At 41.2% G+C, this 23864-nt stretch overlaps 1 protein-coding gene across 4 annotated transcripts in view; it reads left to right on the plus strand.

Moving 5' to 3' along the window:
• LOC125458167 (exocyst complex component 6B-like) overlaps nt 1-23864 on the plus strand; it is a 620472-nt gene that overhangs the window by 275221 nt on the left and 321387 nt on the right. For all 4 annotated transcript variants that reach the window (XM_048543144.2, XM_048543170.2, XM_059650589.1 and 1 more), the window contains one exon: nt 6143-6211. In XM_048543144.2, coding sequence (XP_048399101.1) covers nt 6143-6211 — 69 coding nt within the window. The remainder of the gene's footprint in view (nt 1-6142; nt 6212-23864) is intronic.

Genomic DNA, 23864 nt, shown 5'->3' on the forward strand with positions numbered 1-23864 from the left:
ACGACTATGTCAGCAATTATAGAGAGCTACTTTATTGTAAGTGGCTGGTTCTCAATTATATGTTACAAAATAAACTTGTTAAAATGTGAGAGGACTTTTTTTTTACAAAAAAGATTAACCCACCATGATGGAGGTTTACCCCCATAGAACTGTTGAGACTGAGGGCAGGTCAGCCAAGGGGAGTGCTATTCAAACATTCCCACACTGGAGTGGATAGATATTTGGATATGAATGGTTACAGAACCAAAGCAGGAGATGGAGTAGAGATATAGATCAACTGTGCTCTAATTGAATGGCTGAACAAGCTCGAGGGCCTTCTCCTGTTCCTGTGTTTCCAGTTAATTCCAGGGACAGCGACTGATTGGGAAGTGCCGCAAAATTTTTTATTCTTTCTGCAGTCAGGACGACACTGCTGAGACAAACTTCTTTTTAATATAATTTTTTTGTAGTGAGCAGACGGTAAATCATGAAGTAAGAGGTGAACACATAAAACTGACTGCAAATTAGACTCTGACAAGCAAAATACTTCTCAGGTTCACTTACGAGACACAGTGATGTAGCAGGAGCATGGGGTTTTTGACGCAGATGTCAACAGTCTGATCATATTGTGTGAAAAAAGGCTCTTCGTCATAAATTTATATTCAAGTGAGGAATCTTGTTTACCAGTTGCAACATGTTAGCTGGAATTCTTACAAGCAACATCTTGGATACATGATGAGCCTGATGCATGTGTTAGAATCTCAGTAATGAGAATAATGGACAAGCCAGATCTTTGTTATGATCTGGCTTGGTAAACTGTTAATCTTTTAAAGGAAAGAATGTGTAGAGGAACCAAGGATAAGAAAGTAAGTGGCAAGCTTCTCGGGTTGAATTGAGACATCAAAAAATGCTTCATTATTAAAGATAAGAGATAAACTGCAGTTGATCCACCTGACCTGCGTTCCCCCCATAAAAAAAACTTACCGGGCTGCATTTTAAAAGGTCAAGATATATCCCATCCTGACATTAGTGGCTCTAGGAACAAAATTTCATTAAAACTTTGGCTCCTTTGCAAGGAATTCCAGTTCTTTATTGAAGATTTGGCCTTAAATGCCTTCTTGACATACCTGACCAAGAGGGTCTCAAATGGTCTGTTTTGGTAGTTCAATCTCTACCCCCAAGACCAAGATCCTAGGCCTCCTGAGCCCAGCATCAAATTACTGGGTTAACGTTTTGGGTTCGGTTCTGACGAAGGGTCACCGGACCCGAAACGTTAACTTGAGGAACAGTGATATATTTCCAAGTTAGGATGGTGACTGGCTTGGAAGGAAACCTGCAGGTAGTGGTCCCTTTTATCTGCCTCCTTTGTTCTTTCAGATATTAGATGTCAGAGCTTTGGCAGATATAGATTTGATGTTGAAGCATTACTGCTGAGTTACTGCAGTGCATCTAGTAAACAGATCAGAAACCCCAGTCCAACACCAGCACGTCCACATCTAGTAAATAGTACACAGTGCTGCTACTGAGCATTGGTGATGCAGATCATGAAAGTTTATGTTGCTGGATGGGTTACCAATCAAGCATGCTGCATGTCCTCAAGTGTCGCTGATTCAAAATCACAGAACTCCCTTTGTAACAGCGTGTGTGTAATTCACCAAGGGCTGCAGTGGTTCGCGAAGGCAACATGCCACTATATTCTCAAGGCAGTTAGAGTTAGAGTTAGAAAATAAATACTGGTCTGACAGAGTGTCTTAATGAAGGGAATGTAGTTGATTACAACAGACAAAATAGGAGCAGAAATCATTTGGCCCATCAAGCCTGCGCTCTGTCATTCAGTCAAATCATGCCACCCCAATAACCCTTGATCCCACTGCCAAATGGAGAATATATTCACCTCTGTGTCAAAATTATTCAATGACCCTTATACCATTTGCCTTCTGAGGCAGAGTGTTACAAAGTTGCACAACCCCCTTAGAGAAACGTTTTATTATTATTCATGAACAGAATGGTAGTTTTCTTCCCTAATGGTCATTAGTGAACCAGATGGGCTTTCTCCAACAATCAACAATGTATTCATGGCCACTCTTACACCGTTAATTCCAGATTCTTGCATCAAATTCAAATTTCACTATCTGCCATGGTGGGATTTGAATCTGGTTCCCCAGGACATTTGTTGAGTTTTTGGATTAATAGTCTAGTGATAATGCTACTAGCTCATTACCCCTCCAAATGCCTCTCCTCATCCCTGTTCTGAAAAGATAGTCCCTAACTTTAAAAGTATCTTCCATGTTGGAATGAACACAAGAGGAACCATCCTTCCACCTTGTCAGAATCATTTGGGATCAGACACACTTTAGGCACCATTCAGTCTTCTCAACTCCAGCAAAAACTGAGACTGTTCAATCTATAATCATTAGACAAACCACTCATTCCAGATATCACTCCAGTCAATGGTGTCTGAACCACCTCCAATGCGTTAACATTGTTCCTTAAATAAGGAGACCAAAGCAGCACCCTCTATTTGAGATGTGGCGTTGCCAGTGCCCTATGTAAGTGAAGCATCCTCACTGGCATGTTGAATTCCCTTTCCAAATAAAGAATAGCACCCCGTAGCCTCCTTGTTTCCATGTTGTATGTTCAGACTAATTTTTCATGACTCATGAAATTGAATCTTTCTGCACCTTGGAATTCTGCTTTTGTTCTTTGTTTAAATAATACTGTTATGCTCCTTTTTTATGCTTCCCAGCAAAGTGAACAACTTCCCACTTTTCTGCATTGTACCCCATCTGCCAAATCCTTGTATCTCGCACAGCTTTTATCTACAGCCTGTTACCACTTCCAAGAGCTCCAATAAATTAGTTAAACATGATATTCCCTTTAACAAAACAATGTCAACGCTTCTGAACTGCCTTAAGTATTTCTAAGTGTGTAGTTATAATCTCTGTCAAGGGTGATTCAAGCATCTTCCCCGTGACAGACATCAAGCTATTCGGCCTATGGTTTTCTGTTTTCTGCTCCTCTCCCTTCTTGAATATAGAGCTATGTTTGATACTTTCCAATCCAACAGAACCTTTCCCAAATCCAGTGAATTTTGGAAAATTAACACCGACACATTTACAAACTCATTTTCAATCTCTTTAAAGACCCTGGGATGAAGTCCATTTGGACCCATGGACCCTTAGCCTGCAAGTCCTTTGGCTTGCTTAGTACCACTTTCATCATCACTCTTCCTTGCAAATCCTGATTTAGAAGTAATACTGGAATGTATTTTGTATTCCGCATAGGAATACAGAAGCGCAATATTTGTATGTTTAATCCACCATTTCTTCAATCCACAATTAACTTCTAATTCTTGCTCTTTAGAGGACAAGAACTTAATTTACTGTGTTTTTTCTAATTACCTGTGGAAGCTCTAGCTTTGCTCATTAATAGTTAGCTCCTTCTCATATTCAGTATCTTTCTCTGGATTAACATTTCAGACATTCTCTGCCATTCCTTGTGTTATACTCTATTATCTGACTTGCTGCTCTACGTTACTCAACTATTGGCATATGAATAGTAAGAGCGTGCTTAAAGGAGGAATAGGGCAGATTGGAGTCAAAAACAGGATTTACACTTGGAGGCGGTGAGCCTGCCTGAAGTGTTAAGTGAATACTTTGCACCTACCTTTATAAAGAGGAGGAAGCTGCACAGACCCTTGTGACAGAGGAGAAAACTGTCACTAGAAGGGATCAGAATTAATTAGGAAGTATTATGGATAGTCTGTTTCTGCAGACTTCTTCATTTAATTAATTTTTAGCTCCTGTATTCTTCCAGCCAAGCTCATGACCTCACATTTCCCTACATTGTATTCTATTTGCTGAGTTTTTGCTCATGCAGACAATGCAAAACTTGAAAGCATTGTAATCTGTGAAGATGACGCGTGTCAAACTCAGAACAATATTGACAAGTTAGTGAAATGTGTCACATCAAGTTCAGTATAAAGAAGTGACAGGTAGAAAGTGTAAAGAAGAAATCAAAGTGAACGTTTTGGGTTCAGTTCCGAGGAACGGTCAGCAGACCCAAAACATTTACTCTGATTTGTCTTCACAGATGCTGCCAGCCCTGCTGAGCATTTCCAGCAATTTCAGTTTTTGCTTATGATTTACAGCATCCACAGCTATTTCAGTTTTTAGTTGCTAAACCATACAGTATTCTAGGAGTTATTAATCTAGGAGTTATTAATCATGGCAGAGAGTAAGCGAGCAAGGAGGCTATGTGAACCTGTATCTCCGTGTGACTTAAAACTCCAGTTAGACCTCAGCTGGAGTATTATGTATAGTTCTGGCCACTACACTGTAGGAAGTACGTAAACACCTTGAAGAAAGTGCAGAAAAGGTTTACAAGAAGGGTTCCAGGGATGAGAATTTTCACTTATGATTAAAGTTTAGATATATAGGTCTTTTCCTTGGTGAGGAAAAGGCTGAGAGGAGATTTGAGTGAGGTTTTCAAAAATAAGAAGGGTCTGGATTCAGACACAGGTAAAACTGATCCTGCTTGTAAATGGATTGAGAATGAGAAAGCACAGATTTAATTACAAAAGAAGAGTATATGATTTGAGAAGTAACTGTTTCTCATGCTGAGTGGTTCAGGTCTTGACTCCACTGCCTGAAAGGGCTTTCAAGAAGACATTAGATGATTACTTAAATAGAAGTGTCATTCAGGGTTATGGAGAAATGGTGGGTGGATGGTACCAAGTCATGATGCTAATTCAGAGAGCCAATATGGACATAATGAGCTAAAAGGCCTTTGACGGCATTTCAACAGTTTTGTGACCAGTAACGTCCACACCTCATGAGCAAATAAATAAAATTCCCAGGCAATTTGGTTAATGGCAGACCTTTTGTGATAAAACCAACACATTGAACAATCAAAAGATTTTAGAACAGGTAGCAGAAAGTGTACTTAAATATCTTACTTGTATCTTAAAAACAACACACAGTGGAGCTGGAGGAACACAGCAGACTAGGCAACATCTGAGGAGCAGGAAAGTTGACATTTTGGGTCACGTATCTAGAGTTCATTTGACTATGTTTGTTTCATACCACTTCATACCATCAGTCAGCATATATGTTTGAACAAAAACCAAGCTGTTGTGGAAGTTGAACACTCAAAGTCTAGTAAAACATGCTGGAAATACGCAGCAGGCCAAAACAAGATATAAAAGGCTGCAGAGCTGAAATGAACAATCTTCTCATCTAAGTTTTGAAAATTTCAACAGAGAGAACTTTGCTCCGTATACTACTAGTGTTATAACTGCCCTGTGACTGTTTGATGTGATAGTATAGAAGAGCTTTACTGCATTTCTAGCTCAGACTATACCAGAGTGTTTGTTGAGAGACAGTAAAAGAAGGTTCATTGTATATATGATGTGTGCTGTACCTGCGCTGGGAGAGTTTAGCAGGGACAGTGTTGAGTGAGCTTTAATTGGTTTAATATCACACTATTCCTACCCTGGAAGTATTTTTTGGGGACATTGTAGAGGGAACTTTACTCTATATCTAACCCTATGCTGTACCTGTCCTGGGAGATTTTGAGAGGTAGGTATAGAGAGAGCTTTACTCTGTATCTAACGCTGTGCTGTCGCTGTCCTGGGAGTGTTTGATGAGGACACTGCTGGGGGAGCTTTAATCGATATCTAACCCTGTGTAATATTTGGAAATGTTTGATGCTGTTACTCACTGTAATGGAATGCTGAGGTTCCTCACCTTGATGTGCCATTAGTTCTGAAAAAGTTTAAATGTTAAAAATCTGTGAGTGGTTTAGTGGTAAGTAGTAACATTTCACAGTACTTTATCCATTGTGGGACTGTTATCCTGCAGGATTCCTTTAAGGCTGGTGACATAACTTAATAAAAGTCCTAATCCCAGTAGGGGAGGCCGGGTTACATGTGTTAAGGTAAAAGGCCCTGCCCAAAACATACAGGCCTGGTATTGTCCTGATAATTTCCAACAGCTGCAGCACACCTGTCTTTTATAATAGATATCTACTTGGGAGCTTTTGATGTTTTTATGGAAGTGTTGCCTTGATTGACAGTGTTATTGATTGATATGGATGTGGGCCATGTACGAAGTTTCACCTTCTTTCTCTTCTTTTTGTGTATGTTGTTTCATGTGTCTGACAGGTACTAAGTGCCCAAGATCTCGTCGACTTTTCTCCCGTGTACAGATGTCTGCACATATATACTGCTCTGGTGAGTTACCTGGCTCCAACCATGTATTCCAGGTGGGATGGGGGATGGTGGTGGAGATGGTGAAAACTAACTTGAGATACAGGTCAAATTAACATGTTTGCAGCATTTTTTTGCTTGCCCGGCAGCGAGATGACATTATGACTGTTTGGTCAGATATTTTGGAATCATGGGTTCAAGCTGTTGCCTGTTTTGGTAGCTGTGGGGTTTAGTTTGATTGTGACATGTGTTTACTGGTGAGTATCTTCACACCAGCAGGCAATCAGATGTGCACATTAACTGTTTTGAGATTCATGCTGCATTTTAACATTTAAATACTCTGTATGTTGCTGGCTTCTTAGAGGCGCTGTATCCCAGAGCACGTTTCACTTCTCAAGAGCAAACAGTGTGTGACAGGTGAGAATGAACTGCCCAAAGTTATCTTGAGGAAGTCGGGGAGTCTGTGGAATTGTTACACCAGAGAACGTTTCACCATTGGCAAATTTTACAGGAATGATTCCGGTATTATTGCTTTACAATGGATTTAAAGGAATTCAAACAACTTGGACTGACAGAAATCAGAAATAAAAACAAGTGCCAGAGAAGTCCCAAAGTGTATGGAAAAGGAAAAGGCAGCTTAATGTTTCAGGTTATGACCCTTTATACCAACGATTGTACTAACCTTTGCGAACTGCATCTAACTCCTGAACCTGCAGCACATTTCTGATGTCTATGATATTTTTGCTTATGTGTATTGAAGGATTGGAGTATATTACTGCAGCCTCATGGAGTGTCAGATTGCTATCTTGCAAAGTATTTTTAGCCCTTGGGACCAAGAGAATGTCACCACATCTGGGGAGGTATCTGGTCACTGCTGCCTGCCGTTAACCTCTTGTCAACCTCACAGCATGACTGTGGAGTCAAGGAGTGACATTCAGGCAACTGTCTCTCAAAGCGAGACACATTAACTATATAACATCCTTCTAATTGATTTCCAATTTTCAGTCTGATTTACCTTTTTAAGACAGAAATTTTACTTCAGACCAAATGTAACTCAGTTCTGTTTCTGTCGAATGCTCAAAGCAAAGCTGAGATGGGAAGGAACGATACTACAAGTTTGGTCCTGCTGCAGTAGTTTCTCATGCTTCCCTCCTGCTTATCTGCAGGGTAAAAGTTCAGCCGTGTGCTGTGGTTTTTGTCTCAAGGTCAGTCCATGGTCAGGGTCTTGGTGACAGACGGTGTAGGTATCTTTAATTCCCACCGTCAGCAGCTGGAAGTTGGGAGAGACTGAGCTATCTGGGAACTGGTGCCACTGCCACAGGAAGCTCTGAACTCTCACAGAAAGGTCAAGAGTGGCAAAATGTTCGTTCACAGGGTCAGTGGCAGGGTACCGGCAAGTAGGCTTCAAATCTTTCAGTTATCTATTGTTCCTGGTAAAGCTGTTTCTAAAAAAAAAACCGTCATCTTGTGCCCTCCATTGAAATCTGAAGAGTTTCCTCAGAAATCATTTCCTGAGTCCGCCAGTCTGGATAAATAGTTGAAAGTACTGTGTACAAAGAGCCAATATCTTAAAGGCTCTCTCAAAAACAGGATAACAATTAGATGAGTGAAATGATTGCGCATTAAGTTTTAAGCATTGTGAAATCTCTGTCTCCTTCTAAAGTATGGCTTATTTTGCCTCTGCCTTTTTTCTGCCCCATTTTCCCTGATTTCCTAAAAGTGCTGACCATTGCTGGGGTTTGGTTTTATTGCTGTAGTAACTGAATGGCAGTTTTGTTTGCTGCCTTCAATGCTTCTACTTTCCCTTTACTCTTAAGCCCTTAGGAATCATATCACCAGTGATCTCCCAAATCAGTTTGAGATCCGCTTCATTAATTTTTTTGTGAAATAGATCAGCCAATCTCTGTATTACAGGATTAACAGTGTTCTTTATTTGCCTTTAGATTTTTTTTATCTTAGTTTTCTTTTTTGTCTTGTTGCCTGAGCATGCCAGAGTACAATTCCATTGCACTGCTTAGTTTATGACCTCATGACGAAGAAAACGTTCTTCCTTTTTTTGAAGAAACGAAGATAGAACTCACATTGATACAGTTCCACAGTACTTCACATGCAGTCTAGTACCATTGAGGTGTGTAGTCACTGATCACAAGAATACTAGAAATAGGAGCAGCAGTAGAACAAACTGAGCCCTCTCTGCCATTTAATGCAGACATGATCGCTCTGGGGTTTCTGCTCCACGTTTTCTCCCTGTTCCCTCTATTCCCTGAGGGTTCAAGACTCTTGTCTAACCCAGCCTTAAATGTTTTAATGATAGAGTCATAGTGTCATAGAGTTTTACAGCATGGACACACATACCCTTTGGTCCAACTTATCCATGTTGACCAGATATCCTAGATTAATCTAGTCCCATTACCAGGTATTTGATCCATATCCCTTCAAACCCTTCCTATTCATGTACCCATCTAGATGCCTTTAAAATGTTATAATTGTACCAGCCTTCATCACTTCCTCTGGCAGCTTGTTCCATAGACACGCAACCCTTTGTATAAAAAAAAAATCGCCCCTCAGGTCCCTTTTATATCTTTTTCCCCTCACCTTAAACCTATGCCCTCTGGTTTTAGACAATGCTACCATGGAGAAAAGACCTTGCCTATTCACCTTATCTATGCCCCACATGATTTTATAAACCTCTATAAGTGCACCCCTCAGCCTGCGACACTCTGTGGAACATAGCCCCAGCCTACTCAACTTCTCCCTGTAGCTCAATCCCTTGAACCCTGGCAACATCTTTGTAAGTCTTTTCTGCTGCCTTTCAAGTTTAACAACACTTCCTTTTGCAGGGAGACCAGAATGAAATGCTGTGTTCCAAATGTGGTCTAACTAATGTCCTAATTCCCAATTTCTGTACTCAATGCACTGACCAATAAAGGATAGGGTGCCAAACTCCTCCTTCACTTGCCTGTCTACCTGTGGCTCCACCTTCAGGGAACCATGAGCCTGCACACCAAGGTGCTTTTTGCGTAACACTCCCGAGGACCCTACCATTAAGCATATAAGTCCTGCCCTGATTTGCCTTATGAAAATGCAATATCTTGCATTTATCTAAATTAATCTCCATCTGCCACTCCTCGGCCCATCTGGTCAAGGTTCCGTTGTATTCTGAGATAACTTTCATAACTGCCCGATACACCACCAATTTTCATGTCATCTGCAAATGTACTAACCATCCCTCCTATATTCACATCCAAATCATTTATATAAATGCCAAAACAAAGTGGACCCAGCACCGATCCTTGCAGCACACTGCTGGTCACAGGCTTCCAGTCTGAAAAACAACCCTCTGCCATTGCCTTCTGTCTCATACCTTCAAGCTAATTTTATATCCATTTGGCTAGCTGTCCCTGGATTCCATGTGATCGAACCTTGTTAACAACCCACTGTCCAGAACTTTATCGAATACCTTGCTGAAGTCCATTTAGCCAACGTCCACCACTCTGCCTACATCAATCTTTGTTGTCATGTCTTCAAAAAGCTCAATCAAGTTAGTGAGGCACGATTTCCCATGCACAAAGCCATGTTGTCTATTCCCAATCAGACCTTGCCTTTCCAAATGTATATAAACCCTATCCCTCAGCATCCCCTCCAACAGCTTGCCCATCACTGATGTCAGGCTGACCTGTCTATAGATCCCTGGCTTTTCCTTATCACCTTTTTAAAATAATAGCACCACATTTGCTGTCCTCCAGGCTTTTGGTACCTTACCCATGGCAGCCACTTCTTAGCTTCACACAAAGTTCGGATCATCCGCAAACTTTAGGCTGCAGAATTCCAAAGATCCACAATTCTTTGAGTGAATTTCTCGCCATCTCAGTCCAAAATGACAGGTTCCATATGTGGAGACTGTGCCCTTGTAATCTAGATTCCTGTTCAGCGGAAATAATCTCTTGGTCCACCCTTCCAAGCCCCTTCAGAATCTTATATATTTCAGCAAGATCACCCCTTGCTGTTCTAAAGTCCAGAGTATTTTAGCCAATTTGTTCAGCAGCTCATCAAGTACAATGGGCCAATTTAGTGAAATTTTGGTGCAAAACTTGCCGTGCAAGTCTATACTTCCTTAAATTTGGAGATTAAAATTGCCTACGGTACTCCAGATGTGGTTTCACCAAAGCTAGTTAGCTCAACAGCTGGCTTGTGACACAGAGTGACGTCAGCTGTGTGGTTTCAATTCCTGCACCAGCTGATGTGACCATGCAGAACTCTACCCTGCCTCTCCCTTCACCTGAAGCATGGTGATCCTCAGGTCAAACCCTGCCAGTCAACACAGTGTGGAGCTGGAGGAACACAGCAGGTCAGGCAGCATCAGAGGAGCAGGAAAGTTGATGTCCTGACCTGAAACTGATGAAGATCTGACGAAGGGTCCCGACCTGAAACATCGACTTTCCTGCTCCTCGGAAGCTGCCTGACCTGCTGTATTCCTCCAGCTACACACTGTGTTGACTCTGACTCCAGCATCTGCAGTTCTTGCTATCTCTAAGTGACTTAAAACCCCACCAGTTGCTCCTCTCTAATGAAAGAGCAGCTGATGGTTTGGTTATACTGTGGTGACTTTACCTTTATACAATTGTAGCATTATTCCTGTACTCAATCTGGTTGTAATTAGCGTCAAATGCCAATTGTTTTCCTGACTGCTTGCTGTCCCTGCGCGTTGCTGTCCTCTCCAAATCAATGCTTACCAATGTAACACTTCTGGAAAAAAAAAGTTTCGCTTTTCGAATTTTACAACCAAAATGCTTAACTTCACATCAAGACATTTGTTGCCAGTCAGTTATTGTCCTTGTGGAGCTATTTCTTGCCTCCTTAGTTTATTCACAGTAATATCCAGGAAGCTGATCATCACTTCCCCAGACTGTTGAGAAGCCCTTCTGGAGTATCAATGCCAGTTGGGTCTCAATTGATAGAGAATCAGCTGTTGGGACCCTTTCTTTTATCCTGCCTGATCCAGGAGTGGTCGGGCAGTTTAGTTCCCTGGCTGAACTAGCTTTACTCAGGGCATATTTATATTAAAACAGTGGCTTTGATTGTGTAAGTTGCACACTAACACTGAATTACTTGGCTGCATTTTCAACCTGAAACAAGAATCCAGCAAGGAACTATTTTGCTGCAGTTATAGCCCATCTCCTGGAGATGAAAGAGGTTAGGAAGAGTCTGTGATCAAAGGAAATTGTATGTCACAAAGACTAAATGGGCTGGTTGGCCTTTTCCTGCACTGTGCTCACTGATGATCATAAGATGATGTTGTTAGTTAAATTCTCATGGGTATGGTGTGTGCATTGTGCTCCAGGGCAGAACTATTAACCATAAACAAACAGTTGCATGATTCCATTGAACTGCCTTGCCAGTTCTTTGAATCTAAATTCCAGGGGATAAGCTAAAAATAAGAAAGAATCCCTAATCTGTCATTTGAGAGCAACGTGATTGATGTTAAGAAAATGTTTCCCTTAAGTGTCAAAGCCTCACTTGTAGCCACAGCATTTATCATTTCCATTCTCATCATGTGCAAGTTATTTGTGTTCCATCAGTGTTTGATAATTCTTAGAGTGGTAATTTCCAGTATTTCAGTCTCCCTCATGTGCGTCTCTGAACATAGGAGGATGGCTGGCACTTCAGAATGCCTTGAATTCCATCATTCTGCCACTCTTTCTGCTGCTGCCCCTCCAACCAAGAAATGCCGCTCTTTGATTCCGAAGAGTGCTGTAGGCTGGGTGAGACCAATTGCATTGCAATGTTTTCAGACTCCACTATAATCTCTTTACTCGTCATACCCGCAACGATGTGTTTTCACAAATCGTACTGCCCTGTAAGTAGAACTTACAAAACAGAAATGGCTCGTTCAGCCCAACCAGTGTTTGTCCTTTGCAGAAACCAACTCCCACCTCATAGCAACAATTTGCAGTTATTTGGCACCTTTGCAATAAAATATCCAAAGAAGCCTTATCAAACATTATTTGACAGTGAGCTACTTAAAAGAATATTAGTGCGCAAGCCCAATCAATGTGGTCATTCTCAAAAGTTTTTGAGACTGTCTCAAAGCAGGACAAAGAGGCTTCATTTCACTCTTTAGACATAACCTTCTATGCTGTCCAAGATAATAAAATGTGAGGCTGGATGAACACAGCAGGCCAAGCAGCATCTCAGGAGCACAAAAGCTGACGTTTCGGGCCTAGACCCTTCAACTTGTCTAGCTTGCTGCTCCTTAAATATTTCAATGCTATTTGCCTCACCCACTACATGTAGTATCAAATTCAACATTCTCACACTCTCTGTTGAAGATGTTTCTCCTGAATTCTTTGGAACGATGTCCTTGAGAGCTGTATATAAATTGTGCCAATAATTTTGGAAATACAGCAAGTTGTTTTTTCATTCTGAGGTGAGTATTAAATCTCTCATCCATTGGCCTGGTTCCAAATAATCTAGTTAATCAACTGCAGCCAGAATGGAAATAATGTCACTTAACAGGATAGCTTGGACTTTGAAATATGATATCCAATCAGATAGCTGTGATTCTTTCGCTCCCACGCTGTCAATTTCTAACACATTATTGAGTGAAAGCTCAAAGGTTATGGGATACACAAGGATCTGAAATTGACAGCTAGATTATTGAGAAGCGATAAGGCTCATGATATGTTAGTTCCAGGATTTGCTACAGGTCAAGGGGTTTTGCCTCAATTTACCCAGTTAATTCTATAATTGCTGCTCATTGTTTGCTGTCTCAATAAACCTTTAATGCTTCACCACAGACTGGAGTTTTAATGAATAGTGTCTTATTTATGAGCAACTGACTGATAACTTCAAATGTTCAGCGATAGCACAGATCAATTTGAGTCACTAATTGCCTCCTTCCTGTTTTTTGCACCCATGATCATTTTCTTGCTGCAGAACCACATAGCAAGTCACATTGTTTGTTAATGAATTGGACAGCTAAGTCACACAGTGCATTTGACCCAAGGGGGCTTGCCTCACCTCTTTCTGAAACACCTCAGTTCTGTTTATAAAAATGATTCTGAACTTCCTGGGCGTGGTCTGTTATTTTATTTTTCCACCTTGTGTCTACACAGACACCCCTGATCTTTGACTACACAACAGCTCCTGTGAGGCTGAACATAAGTTTCAGAAACAACACCTCATCTTTACATTAGATACTCTACAAACTTCTAGATTCAATGTTAAACCTAAAATCGAAAGGACTGCAGATGTTTTTGAGGAATGGTCACCAGAACCAACATATTAGCTCTGATTTCTCTTCACAGATGCTGCCAGACCTCCTGAGCCTTTCCAACAATTTCTGTTTTTGTTGTATTTAACTTACGCATTTCAGAGCATACCTGCCCTAGACCCATCTTTGGTCCATCAAATCTTTACCACTAAATCTACACCAGTCCTGCCTTATGGCAGTAGGCTCGTAGTCTTGAATGTTATGACGTTTCAAATGCTCAACCAGCTACTTTTTAAAGGTTGCGAGGGCACCCGCCTCGACCACTTGCCCAGATAGTGCATTTCAAACCCCCGCCACCCACTGGATGAAAACTCCTTCCTCATTTGTAGCAGTCTCTCAGTATTTGACTCAAAACCTGCAGCAGAACTTGAATTTGCAAGCTTTTCAACTGTGTGCTGCCAACAAGTCAAGCTAACACTAACTTATTTACTGATGCTTGACATGAACTTTGCATTCTACATTTTGTGTTTATGAAATGTCACTACGTTTCACCCCTGGCCAGTTCATCTGTCATTAATTACATGAGGAAGAGCCTATTCAGTTCTTAGGGCCTTTCCTGCTATTCAGTTAGCTCAAGACTGATCTATACATTTGTTCCATTTTGCCTTAGTTAATACTCTCACGTTATTAAAAAAAAATTCTCAGTTTTGACATTTTTAATTGAACCCTAGCCCTGATCACTTTTGGGGGAAAACATATCAGATTTCCATGAACCTATGTGTGAAGTGTTAAATGACCCAGCTTTAATTTTAAATTATGCCCTTTTTGTTATGTACCCCATCACAGTAGTTCCTCTTTAGCTGCCACGGACTCCTAAATAATTTTAAACACTTCAGTTCAATTTAGCACTCCTCCCCTGACAAGCGTCCATGATATTGGAAAGTCATGCCAAGCCTATACCACCTGTCCTTATTATTTAATCCTTTTCGTCCATCTTTCATACCTTCTTCTATTTTAGAATATCTCCTTGTCTAATCAAGCAACAAAGTTATTTAATATTGAGTCTGGCCTAAAATCCATATTTTTATTTCTTGCATTTCTTTATTTCCTAGTATTGCACAATTTTTGTTATGACTTGTATGTGTAACAGCAACCTCACAATTACATGCCGTTTGTTATAATGATGCTTCTATCGTTATTGTTTTTTGAGGATTCATATTTCAGAGCTGTCTAAACTTGTAAACAGTGAATGAGAGCAGGGGTAAGTGTGTCCTAATTTTTAAAAAAAGGCTTTGTTTCATTTTGAACTGACTTGGCAGGCGCAATGGGGTACGGTGTAGATGTAAAATCAGGAACTAGGCCCAATCACATCTCAAAGAAGTGCTCAAATGGTCCAGACGGCAGAGAAAACATGGGTACGATAAGGCATAAGGGTGGTCCAGAAGCTAAATTGTGTCTATTTTATTGCAAGAAGCTTTGCTGGTGAGGCAATTGAACTTAGAGCCTAGATTAGCATGTGGGAATATAACATTGATTAGATTAGATTAGATTCCCTACATTGTGGAAACATGCCCTTTGGCCCAACAAGTCCACACCGCCCCTTGAAGCATCCCACCCAGACCCATCCCCCTGTAACCCTACACCCCTGAACACTATGGGCAATTTAGTGTGGCCAGTCCACCTAGCCTGCGGACTGTGGGAGGAAACCAGAGCACCTGGAGGAAACCCACGCAGACACTGGGAGAATGTGCACACTCCACACAGACAGTCACCCGAGGCCGGAATCGAACCTGGGTCCCTGGCGCTGTGAGGCTGCAGTGCTAACCATTGAGCCACCGTGCCACCCCTTGTTGCAACTCTGAGACACAGTTAAAAGAAGGGCAGGACTGGCCGCCCCACATTCCAGGGTATAGACGTTTCAGGCAGGATGTGGAGGATGTAAGAGAAGTGGAGGCATTGCATTTATGATGAAGGAACGATCACTTCAGTAATGTGGGAGCATGTCCTCAAAGGTTCTTCAAATGACACCATCTGGGTAAAGTTTAGCAATAAAAAAGGGGTTATTACTTTGTACTACAGGCCTCCCAAAAGTGAGAGGGAGATATAGGAATGGATATGTAGACAAATCAAAGAAAGGTATTGGTAAAGGGTGGCACAGTGGCTCATTGCTTAGCATTGCTGCATCTCAATGCCAGCAACTCGGGGTTCAATTCCAGGCTCACATGACTGTCTGTGTGGAGTTTGCACATTCTCCCTGCGTCTGTGTCGACTTCCTCCAGGTGCTTTGCTTTCCTCCAACTGTCCACGGATGTGCAGGTTAGGAGAATTGGCCATGCTAAATTGCCCATAGTGTTCAGGGATGTGTAGGTTGGTTGAGTAGGCTATGGAATGCAGGGATGGGGTGGCCGTGTAAGTGTGCATAGGATGCTCTTTAGAAGGCCTGTGTGGACTTGTTGGGCCAAATGGCCTGCTTCCATACTATGGGGATTCTATGATTCTATCAAAATATGGTTATCTTTGTAGGGGATTTCAACTTTGTGATCAATAACTAGGATTTCCTTAGTGTGAAAGGGTTAGATGGTGTGGAATTCTTAAAGTGCATTCAGGAGAGCTTTTTGTGCCAGTACATGGATAGTCTGACGTGAAGTGGGACAATGCTAGACCTTAATCTTAGGGAATGAGGCCAGTCAAGTGGTTGAAGTTTCAGTGGGCGAGCATTCTGACTCTAAGAAATGACTAATGCTGTTACAGCAAACTGGATCCTGCTTGTCATGGAATAGAAGGCATTTTGTTTCTTATTGAATCTGCTTCCTGTTTTTTCTTCATTGAATTCTTGATATCTCTCAACATCTGGGGTTCCCTGGTCTTGCTGTCCTTGCCCTTCTCTCTTAGAGGAACACTTTGGTCCTGAATTCTCACTATATCACTTTTAAAAGGCTCTGTTTTTGAAAAATAAACTTACTGACAGTGTAGGCGTGCATAAAGAAATTAGGATGGCAAAGAGAGGTCATGAAATATCTTTGGCAAATAGGATTAAGAAAACCCCCAAAGGCATTTTATAAGTATATTAACAGTAAGAGTATTACCAGGGAATGAGTGAGGCCTATTAGAAACCAATGGGGCAATATGTGCATAAAGCCAGAGGAACTGTCTAAGCCATCCTTGTTTTAAACCAACAATCACAGCCAGCATCAGACATTGTTGGGCAGGGTTCACATAAAGCTCTGAATTGCTATAGTACCAAGTGAATGTAAGGACTAGCTGTTAAACCAAACTACTCAGCTTTGCTATTCTACATCCCTCCATCAATACAGCAATGAGAGAGAGAGATAGACAGAGTGAGAAAGAGAGAGAGAGGAGATCAAACTTTCACTGTTGCTAACTTTTAACACTCTTTTTATTGTACTTTGTTTTGGTTGTTGTTCACTGGTAAGCATGCTCAGTGAGCACAGAAATGACATTAGGCAATGGAGAACTTCACAAAACAAACTCCAAAGGCTTGGTCAGACAAAGTAGAGAATGTGGGTGTAACTATCACTTCAAGGTTTTAAGATACATTACATTAAAAATGAATCTGAAGGAAAAACTCAGCAGAAGTGACCAGGAAGATGTTGGACTGCCGTAAAATCTTGATTGATTTCCGAGTGTACTTTAGGGAAGGAAAATTACTGTCATTACCTGCATTCAATTATGTTTTAAACATGGAGATCATTTAGCTCTGTTGGCTGGCTTGCAGTGCCACCTGACACCGATAGCATGAGTTCAATTCCCAACTTCTCAATTTTGCCCACTGTCTGAGACGTGGTGACCCTCAGATTAAACTCATCACCAGTCGCCTCTCTAATGAGAGAGCAGTGCTATAATCCTCTGGGATTATGGCAACTTTACTCCTTGCTTTAAACATGCACAAGAGACTATTTGAAATTACTCAACAAACAACACCACTGTATCTAGGGCAACTGTGGATGGGCCATAAATCCCAGCCTCATCAACAACAGCTAAATTCCAAGAATGAAGCTAATAACATTCCACAGTATAGAATATAATCATGACTTTTATCAGTGTATTGCATGCATGAGACATTAAACAGAGGCTACGTTTTACAGAACGGATGGCCCCCCCAGACATGCAATATATTATGTTCCTACACTTAAGTTTTAAAAAAAAATGACCTAACAAAGTTGATTGAGGCAATTTACAAATTCTGCTGAAGGGCTCAAACACCACGGAACTTAATTATAAAACATCGAATAAGAAGGGAAGCCAGGCTATTGATTTCTAGCCAAATGTTAGGAATTTTGAGTAAGCTCCACTGAAGCAAAAATTGTAAATGGGTCAGAGACAACAATTCAATAGATGAGACGCAGTAACAGTTATGAAAAATATGTTATGACTCAGGCTGGAGGCTGACACTGTCTCTGTATCTCCCTCTAGTCCTGTAACTCCATCAGTCAAAAATAAACGTTTTACCTGATTACAAATATGACTTTATCTATATTAGGATCAAAATAAAAAATGATAAACCAGGTCACTTTAATAAATCACAATATTATGAATTTATGAAAAATCAAGTTTTATTCATCAGAGATGTGGAGGTCATTAACACACAATTAGAAACAGGAGTGGTATAAAGATAAATCCTCTAAATAACACACCTACAGATACAACAAAAAAACGTTCTCTGCAGAGCTTAAATTTGGCACAGAAACATTTGGGCCAATCTTTCTTAGTTGCTTAGAGACAAAAAACCTGCAGATGCTGTAAACCTAGGTAGACAAACAGGACGCTGGAAGAACACAGCAAGCTAGGCAGCATCTGGAGGAAAGGAGAAGTCAACGGTTTGGGTAATACCCTTCTTCAGTCCTGAAACCTTGACTTCTCCTTTCCTCCAGATGCTGCTTAGATTGTTATGTTCTTCCAGCCTCCTGTTTGTCTACCTTAGTTCCTGAAGGGAGAAGGGACAAGATATGAAATATTCAAAATGGCAGGTGATCTTGAAATTGAAACACAGTTCACTCAATAACCCATTCAGTGGATTATCAGGAATACAACTGGATTAGATTACTACAGCATAATTCACAGTTACCCCAATGGACTTTCAAAAAGGATTTTCTCAAAAATGCAGATGATGAGCTCATTGACCCCTTCCTCCCTTTCTCTGTTGTAGCAGGTTGTATCACAACTGAACTTCAAATAATGTCTAAAACAAAGCTGTAAACTCCAGGCATGTGATTGCCAATAAAACAAAATCAAATAACTAATTCAAGCCATGTGACTTCTTAGAACTGGTGTTAAAAATAAATCTCTGATGTCCTTTTAGTAACTTGGTTTTTAAAAAAAAAGTCTCAACATGCTCCACAATTCTTTAACATGAATCCTCGAAAATCCCTAATAATAAAGTTACTACATAACATTACTCAATCTTTGGATAAATGAAATGCCATTTTTCAAGTCATGGAGTCAGACAGCATTAAAATAGGCTCTTTGGCCCAAAACATGTCCAAACCAATCGACAAACACCAAACTATACTAATCCCATTTACCTGCACTTAGTCCATATCCTATGATGCTGCATCATTTTAAGTGCTCACCCAGATGCTTCTTAAATGGTGAAGGAGCACCTGCTTCCGCCATCCTCTCAGGCAGCCTGTTCCAAACTTCGACCACCATCAGGATGAAAGAAACATTTCCCTCAGATCTTCTTAAAACCATTTACTCCCTTAAACTCCCTATCTTAAATTTGTGCCATCTGGTCTTAGACATGCCAGCCACGGGAAAAGATTCTCATGACCTACCCTGTCTATGCCTCTCATAATTTTGTTGCTCTCAGTCAGATTCTCGTCAGCCTCCCTTGCTCCAAGGAAACCCTCATAATTGAGGGTTTTATTTTATCCCAGGCAACATCCTGGCGAATCCCTTCTGCACCCTCTCCAGTCCAGTTACACCCTTCCAATGGTGTGGCAACTGGAGCTGCATAAAAGTATTCCATCTACCAAAGTTTTACAAAGTTTCAACAAGACTTCCACAGCATGATCAGAGGAGCAGCAAAGCTGACATTTCAGGCCTGGACCATTCTTCAGAAGGTCTAGGCCCGAAACGACAGCATTCCTGCTTCTCTGATGCTGCTGGGCCTGCTGTGTTCATCCAGCTTCACACCATGTTATCTCAGATTCTCCAGCATCTGCAGTTCCTACTATCTCTGCAGCCTGAGATGATATTCCTCACTCAAAAACAATCCCAATTTTCATGTCATTCGCAAACTTATACCTTGTACATTCACATCCAAGTCATCAACAAGCATAACAAGCAGCAAGGTTTCCAACATCAATCCCTGCGGTAAACCGCTGGCCATATGCTTCCAATCACAAAAACCATCCCTCCACCATCAACCCTAGCCTCCTGTTTGCAAGCCAATTGTTTATCTAGTTTGCCAACTTGCCTTTGATCCCATGGGCTCTTACTTTTTGGACTGTGTGGGATCTTGTCAAAGGCCTTAATGAAGTCCATGTAACCCACAACAACGGCACTACCCTCTACAATGTCTCATCAATGTATTTAGTCTCGCTTTTAAACAAACTCAATGAAATTAGTCAGACAGGATCTTCCTCTAATTAATCTGTGCTGACTATGATCAACTCCTGTCTTTCAAAGTGTTTATTGATCCTGTCCCTCATTTTTTTTTCCCAATAAATTTCCTACCCCTGATGTCAGACTGAATGATCCTTAATTTACTGACCTATCCCTGCTGCCCTTCTTGAACAAAGAAGCATGTTAGTTATCCTCAAATCATCTGACACTTCACCTGTGGCCAATGACATATTAAATATCCACCAGTGCACCAGCAATCTCCCCCCTCGCCCCCCCAAAGCAGCCTAGGATACATCTCATCAGGCCCTTTATATCCTCTAAAACATCAAATCCTCACTTTATTGATCTTAACATGTTCTAGAACCTCACCATCCCAATTGAAATCCCCAGCAACAATGTCTTTCTCCTTCGAATACACATGAGAAGCATTCATTTAAGACCTCACAGATATGCAGGTGTCGTGGGAAGTGAGGGAAAGAAGGAGAATCTGTGCACCCACCTGATGATGACACAGCACAAGACGACAGGACCAGGAAAAAGGTCATTCAGCCCCTTGAGCCTGCACTGAAAAATATAGCACAGTTGTACATTCATTCATGCCTGCTCTGGCTGAAGGCTCAGTTGTCAGTGGATGTTTGCCACTGCTTTCCATTCTCGGGACTAGAGCAAGGAGGCAATTGCCGGGTCTTTCTTAGCTAGTGTGAGAATTGAATCTTTGCAGTTTGCATCATTCAGGACCACATGTAGCCAACGAAGCTAACCAGTCCGTGGGTGAAGCAGGCTTGAAGGGCTGATACACGAGCTTCTATTTTCTATGACCCTTTACTGCAAATTGGCAAGGTGTACCAATGCCCTGGTGGAATGTCAGTTTCTGTGCTCAACCCCTTACCCCTCTATTCAAAGTCTTTCCCTTGCCAAGCTATCATTAAACATCTGCTTCACCTTTTCATGACCGCCTAATTTTCATATTTTGCTGTGCTTGCCCTGTACTTGCCCTTGGCATTGTAGTGGGTGTATTGCAAACACTTCATTGTGCATGAGATAGCAGAAGGCGATATGGCCACTGCCCTTGAATAATCTCTCATTAATGTATGAAGGTTGTTGTCATTTTATTTTATGACCTTGCTGAAAGATTTGTGGCAGTGAAGCGCAGTGAGTTAACCTCTCATTTACTGGATTAAGATTCTTCTGGATTAAGTTTCTAAAGTTATATGAGAGAAACAGAGAAAGGTTATGGGGAATTTTAAGGGAGATGCTTAATGTTATGAGAGATTTTGCCAGAATAGAGTGGTTTAGGCAGGTTCAAAAGGATTTATATATGTAAATGAAGGGAATTAAATGTTCACAGGATGAGAAGAGTGCACAGAAAATGCTAATTTATCAGTTCTGCATTCAGCATTGATTAGGTCTAGCATCAGAGTAGCAGATATCAATTATAAAGAGTGATAAATCTGTGATTGTAACTAGTTCATTCTCAGGGTCAGGAAATCAGGTAGATCCTGATGTGCAAAAACACGCCTTTTGGCCCATGAGATCTGTGTTGGCATTTATTCTTCACATGAGCCCTCTTTCACTGTTTTTCATTTAACCCTTTCAGAATGCTCATATTTCTTTTCCCTCATGAGCTTGTCTAGCTTTTTCTTAAACGTATCTCTGCACTTCATTTTACATGATCCTTCTGGTTCCAAGTTTCACATTAGTGCTTTTTAATTCATTCGTGGAATGTGGCCATTGCTGGCTGAGCCAGTAAGAATTGCCCACCCCTAGTGGCCTTAAGAAGTTGGCAGTTAATCCACGGCAGTCCAATTGATGTAGGTACACCCACGCTGCTGTTTGGGAGGGAGTCCCAGACATAGTTTGGACACATAAGTTTCTCCTGAATTCTGTATTAGATTTTTTTTGCTGACTACAATAGTCATGGCTGCTAGCTGCATATCTCTCTAATTTAAACCGTAAGCACTGAAATTAAACAACCCGAAAGATTTCTATCACGTAGCCCTCGGCCGCCTTGTTTAGAAGGAAACGATCCTCAATCTGGCCAGTCTCTCCTGTTAAATAGATTCTCTCTGTTCCAGTACCGTCCTTTAGATCTTTTTTATTCATTTTCTTCTGTGTCTCTATGTCATAGAGTCATAGAGCTGTGCAGTATGGAAACAGACGCTTTGGTCCAATTTGTCCATGCCGACCAGATATCCGAAATAAATCTAGTCCCATTTACCAGCGTTTGGCCAATATCCCTCTAAACCCTTCCTATTCTTATACCCATCCAGATGCCCTTTAAATGTTGTAATTGTACCAGCCTCCTCCACTTCCTCTAGCAGCTCATTCCATACATGCATCACCCTCTGCATGTAAAAGTTGCCCCTAAGGCCTCTTTTAAATCTATCCCATCGCACCTGAAACCTATGCCCTCCAGTTTTGGATACCTCTACACTGGGGGTAAGACCTTGGCTATTCACCCTATACGTGCCCCTCATGATTTTATAAACTTCTAGAAGGTCAGCTCTCACCCTCCAATGTTCCAAGGTCAATAGCCCCAGCTATTCAGCCTCTCACTATAGCTCAACCCCTCCATTCCTGGTAGCATCCTTGTAAATCTTTTCTGAACCCTTTCAAGTTTCACAATGTCTTTCCTATAGCAGGGAGACCAAAATTGAACACATTATTCCAAAAGTGGCCTAATCTATCTCCTGTACAGCCGCAATATGATTTTTCACTTCCTATACTCTGCACTGACCAACAAAGGCAAGGATGCTGAAAGCTTTCTTCACTGTTTTGTCTGCCTGTGACTCCCCTTTCAAGGAACTATGAACTTGCACTCCAAGGTCTCTTTGTTCAGCAGCACCATTGAGTGTGTAAGTCTTGCCCAGATTGGTATTGACATGAGACTAAGTCTGTACGTAATCCTGGCCAATAAAAATGTTTTAATATTTTAGCCTATGCTTTTCTATTGTCTGAATGGCCTGCCACTGGAACTTTGTGAGCCATCCATAAAATTTGATTACAATACTCAGGACCACCATCATAAGACCATGACAAATGGAAACAGGAGCAGGCTGTTTGGCCCCTTGAACCTACTTCACCATTCAATAGGATCATGGCTGATCTGACATTCCAAACGTCCATTTTCATGACCTTTTCCTCCAATCCTTGAATCCCCCACTGATCAATAATTTATCTTAACCTTAAATATACTCAAGGACTCTGCACCCACAGCTTTCTGCAGCAAGAAGGTCAAAAGACTCTTAACTCTCTGCAAGAAGAAATTCCACCTCATCACAATCTTAAATTGGTATCTCTTTGATCTGAAACTATGCCCTGTAGTCTTAGATTCTCCCATGAGGTGAAACATCCTCAGCATTTACCCTGCTAAACCCCTTAAGAATCCTCAATGTTTCACTGAGATCACTTCTCATTCCTCTAAACTCTTGTGATTGGAGTTTCGAAATGTTTAATTTTTGCTCATAAATTAATCCCTTCATACCAAGGATCATTTGAGTGAACCTTCACTGAACCAGCTGTAATGAAATTATACCTTACCTCAAAAGGGACCAGAACTGCTCACACTTTTCCCAGATATGGTCTCACCAGCACCTTGTACAGTTGCAGTAAGACTCTGCTACTCTTATACTCCAACCCCATTGAAATAAGGACCAGCATTCCATTAACCTTCCTGATTACCTGCACCCCTGTGTGCTAGCGTTTTGTGTTTTGTATACAGTTAACGCCGAGTCCCTTTGTGTTGCAGCTTTCCGCTGTCTGTCTCTATTTAAATTATATTCCGTTCTTTTGTTCTGCCTTCCAAAATGAATAGCTTTGCATTTTCTTACATCATACTCTATTTGCCAATTTCTTGCCCACTTACTTAACCTTGTC

Source organism: Stegostoma tigrinum, chromosome 1 (assembly GCF_030684315.1).
Source record: "Stegostoma tigrinum isolate sSteTig4 chromosome 1, sSteTig4.hap1, whole genome shotgun sequence".
In the NCBI taxonomy this organism is placed as follows: domain Eukaryota; kingdom Metazoa; phylum Chordata; class Chondrichthyes; order Orectolobiformes; family Stegostomatidae; genus Stegostoma; species Stegostoma tigrinum.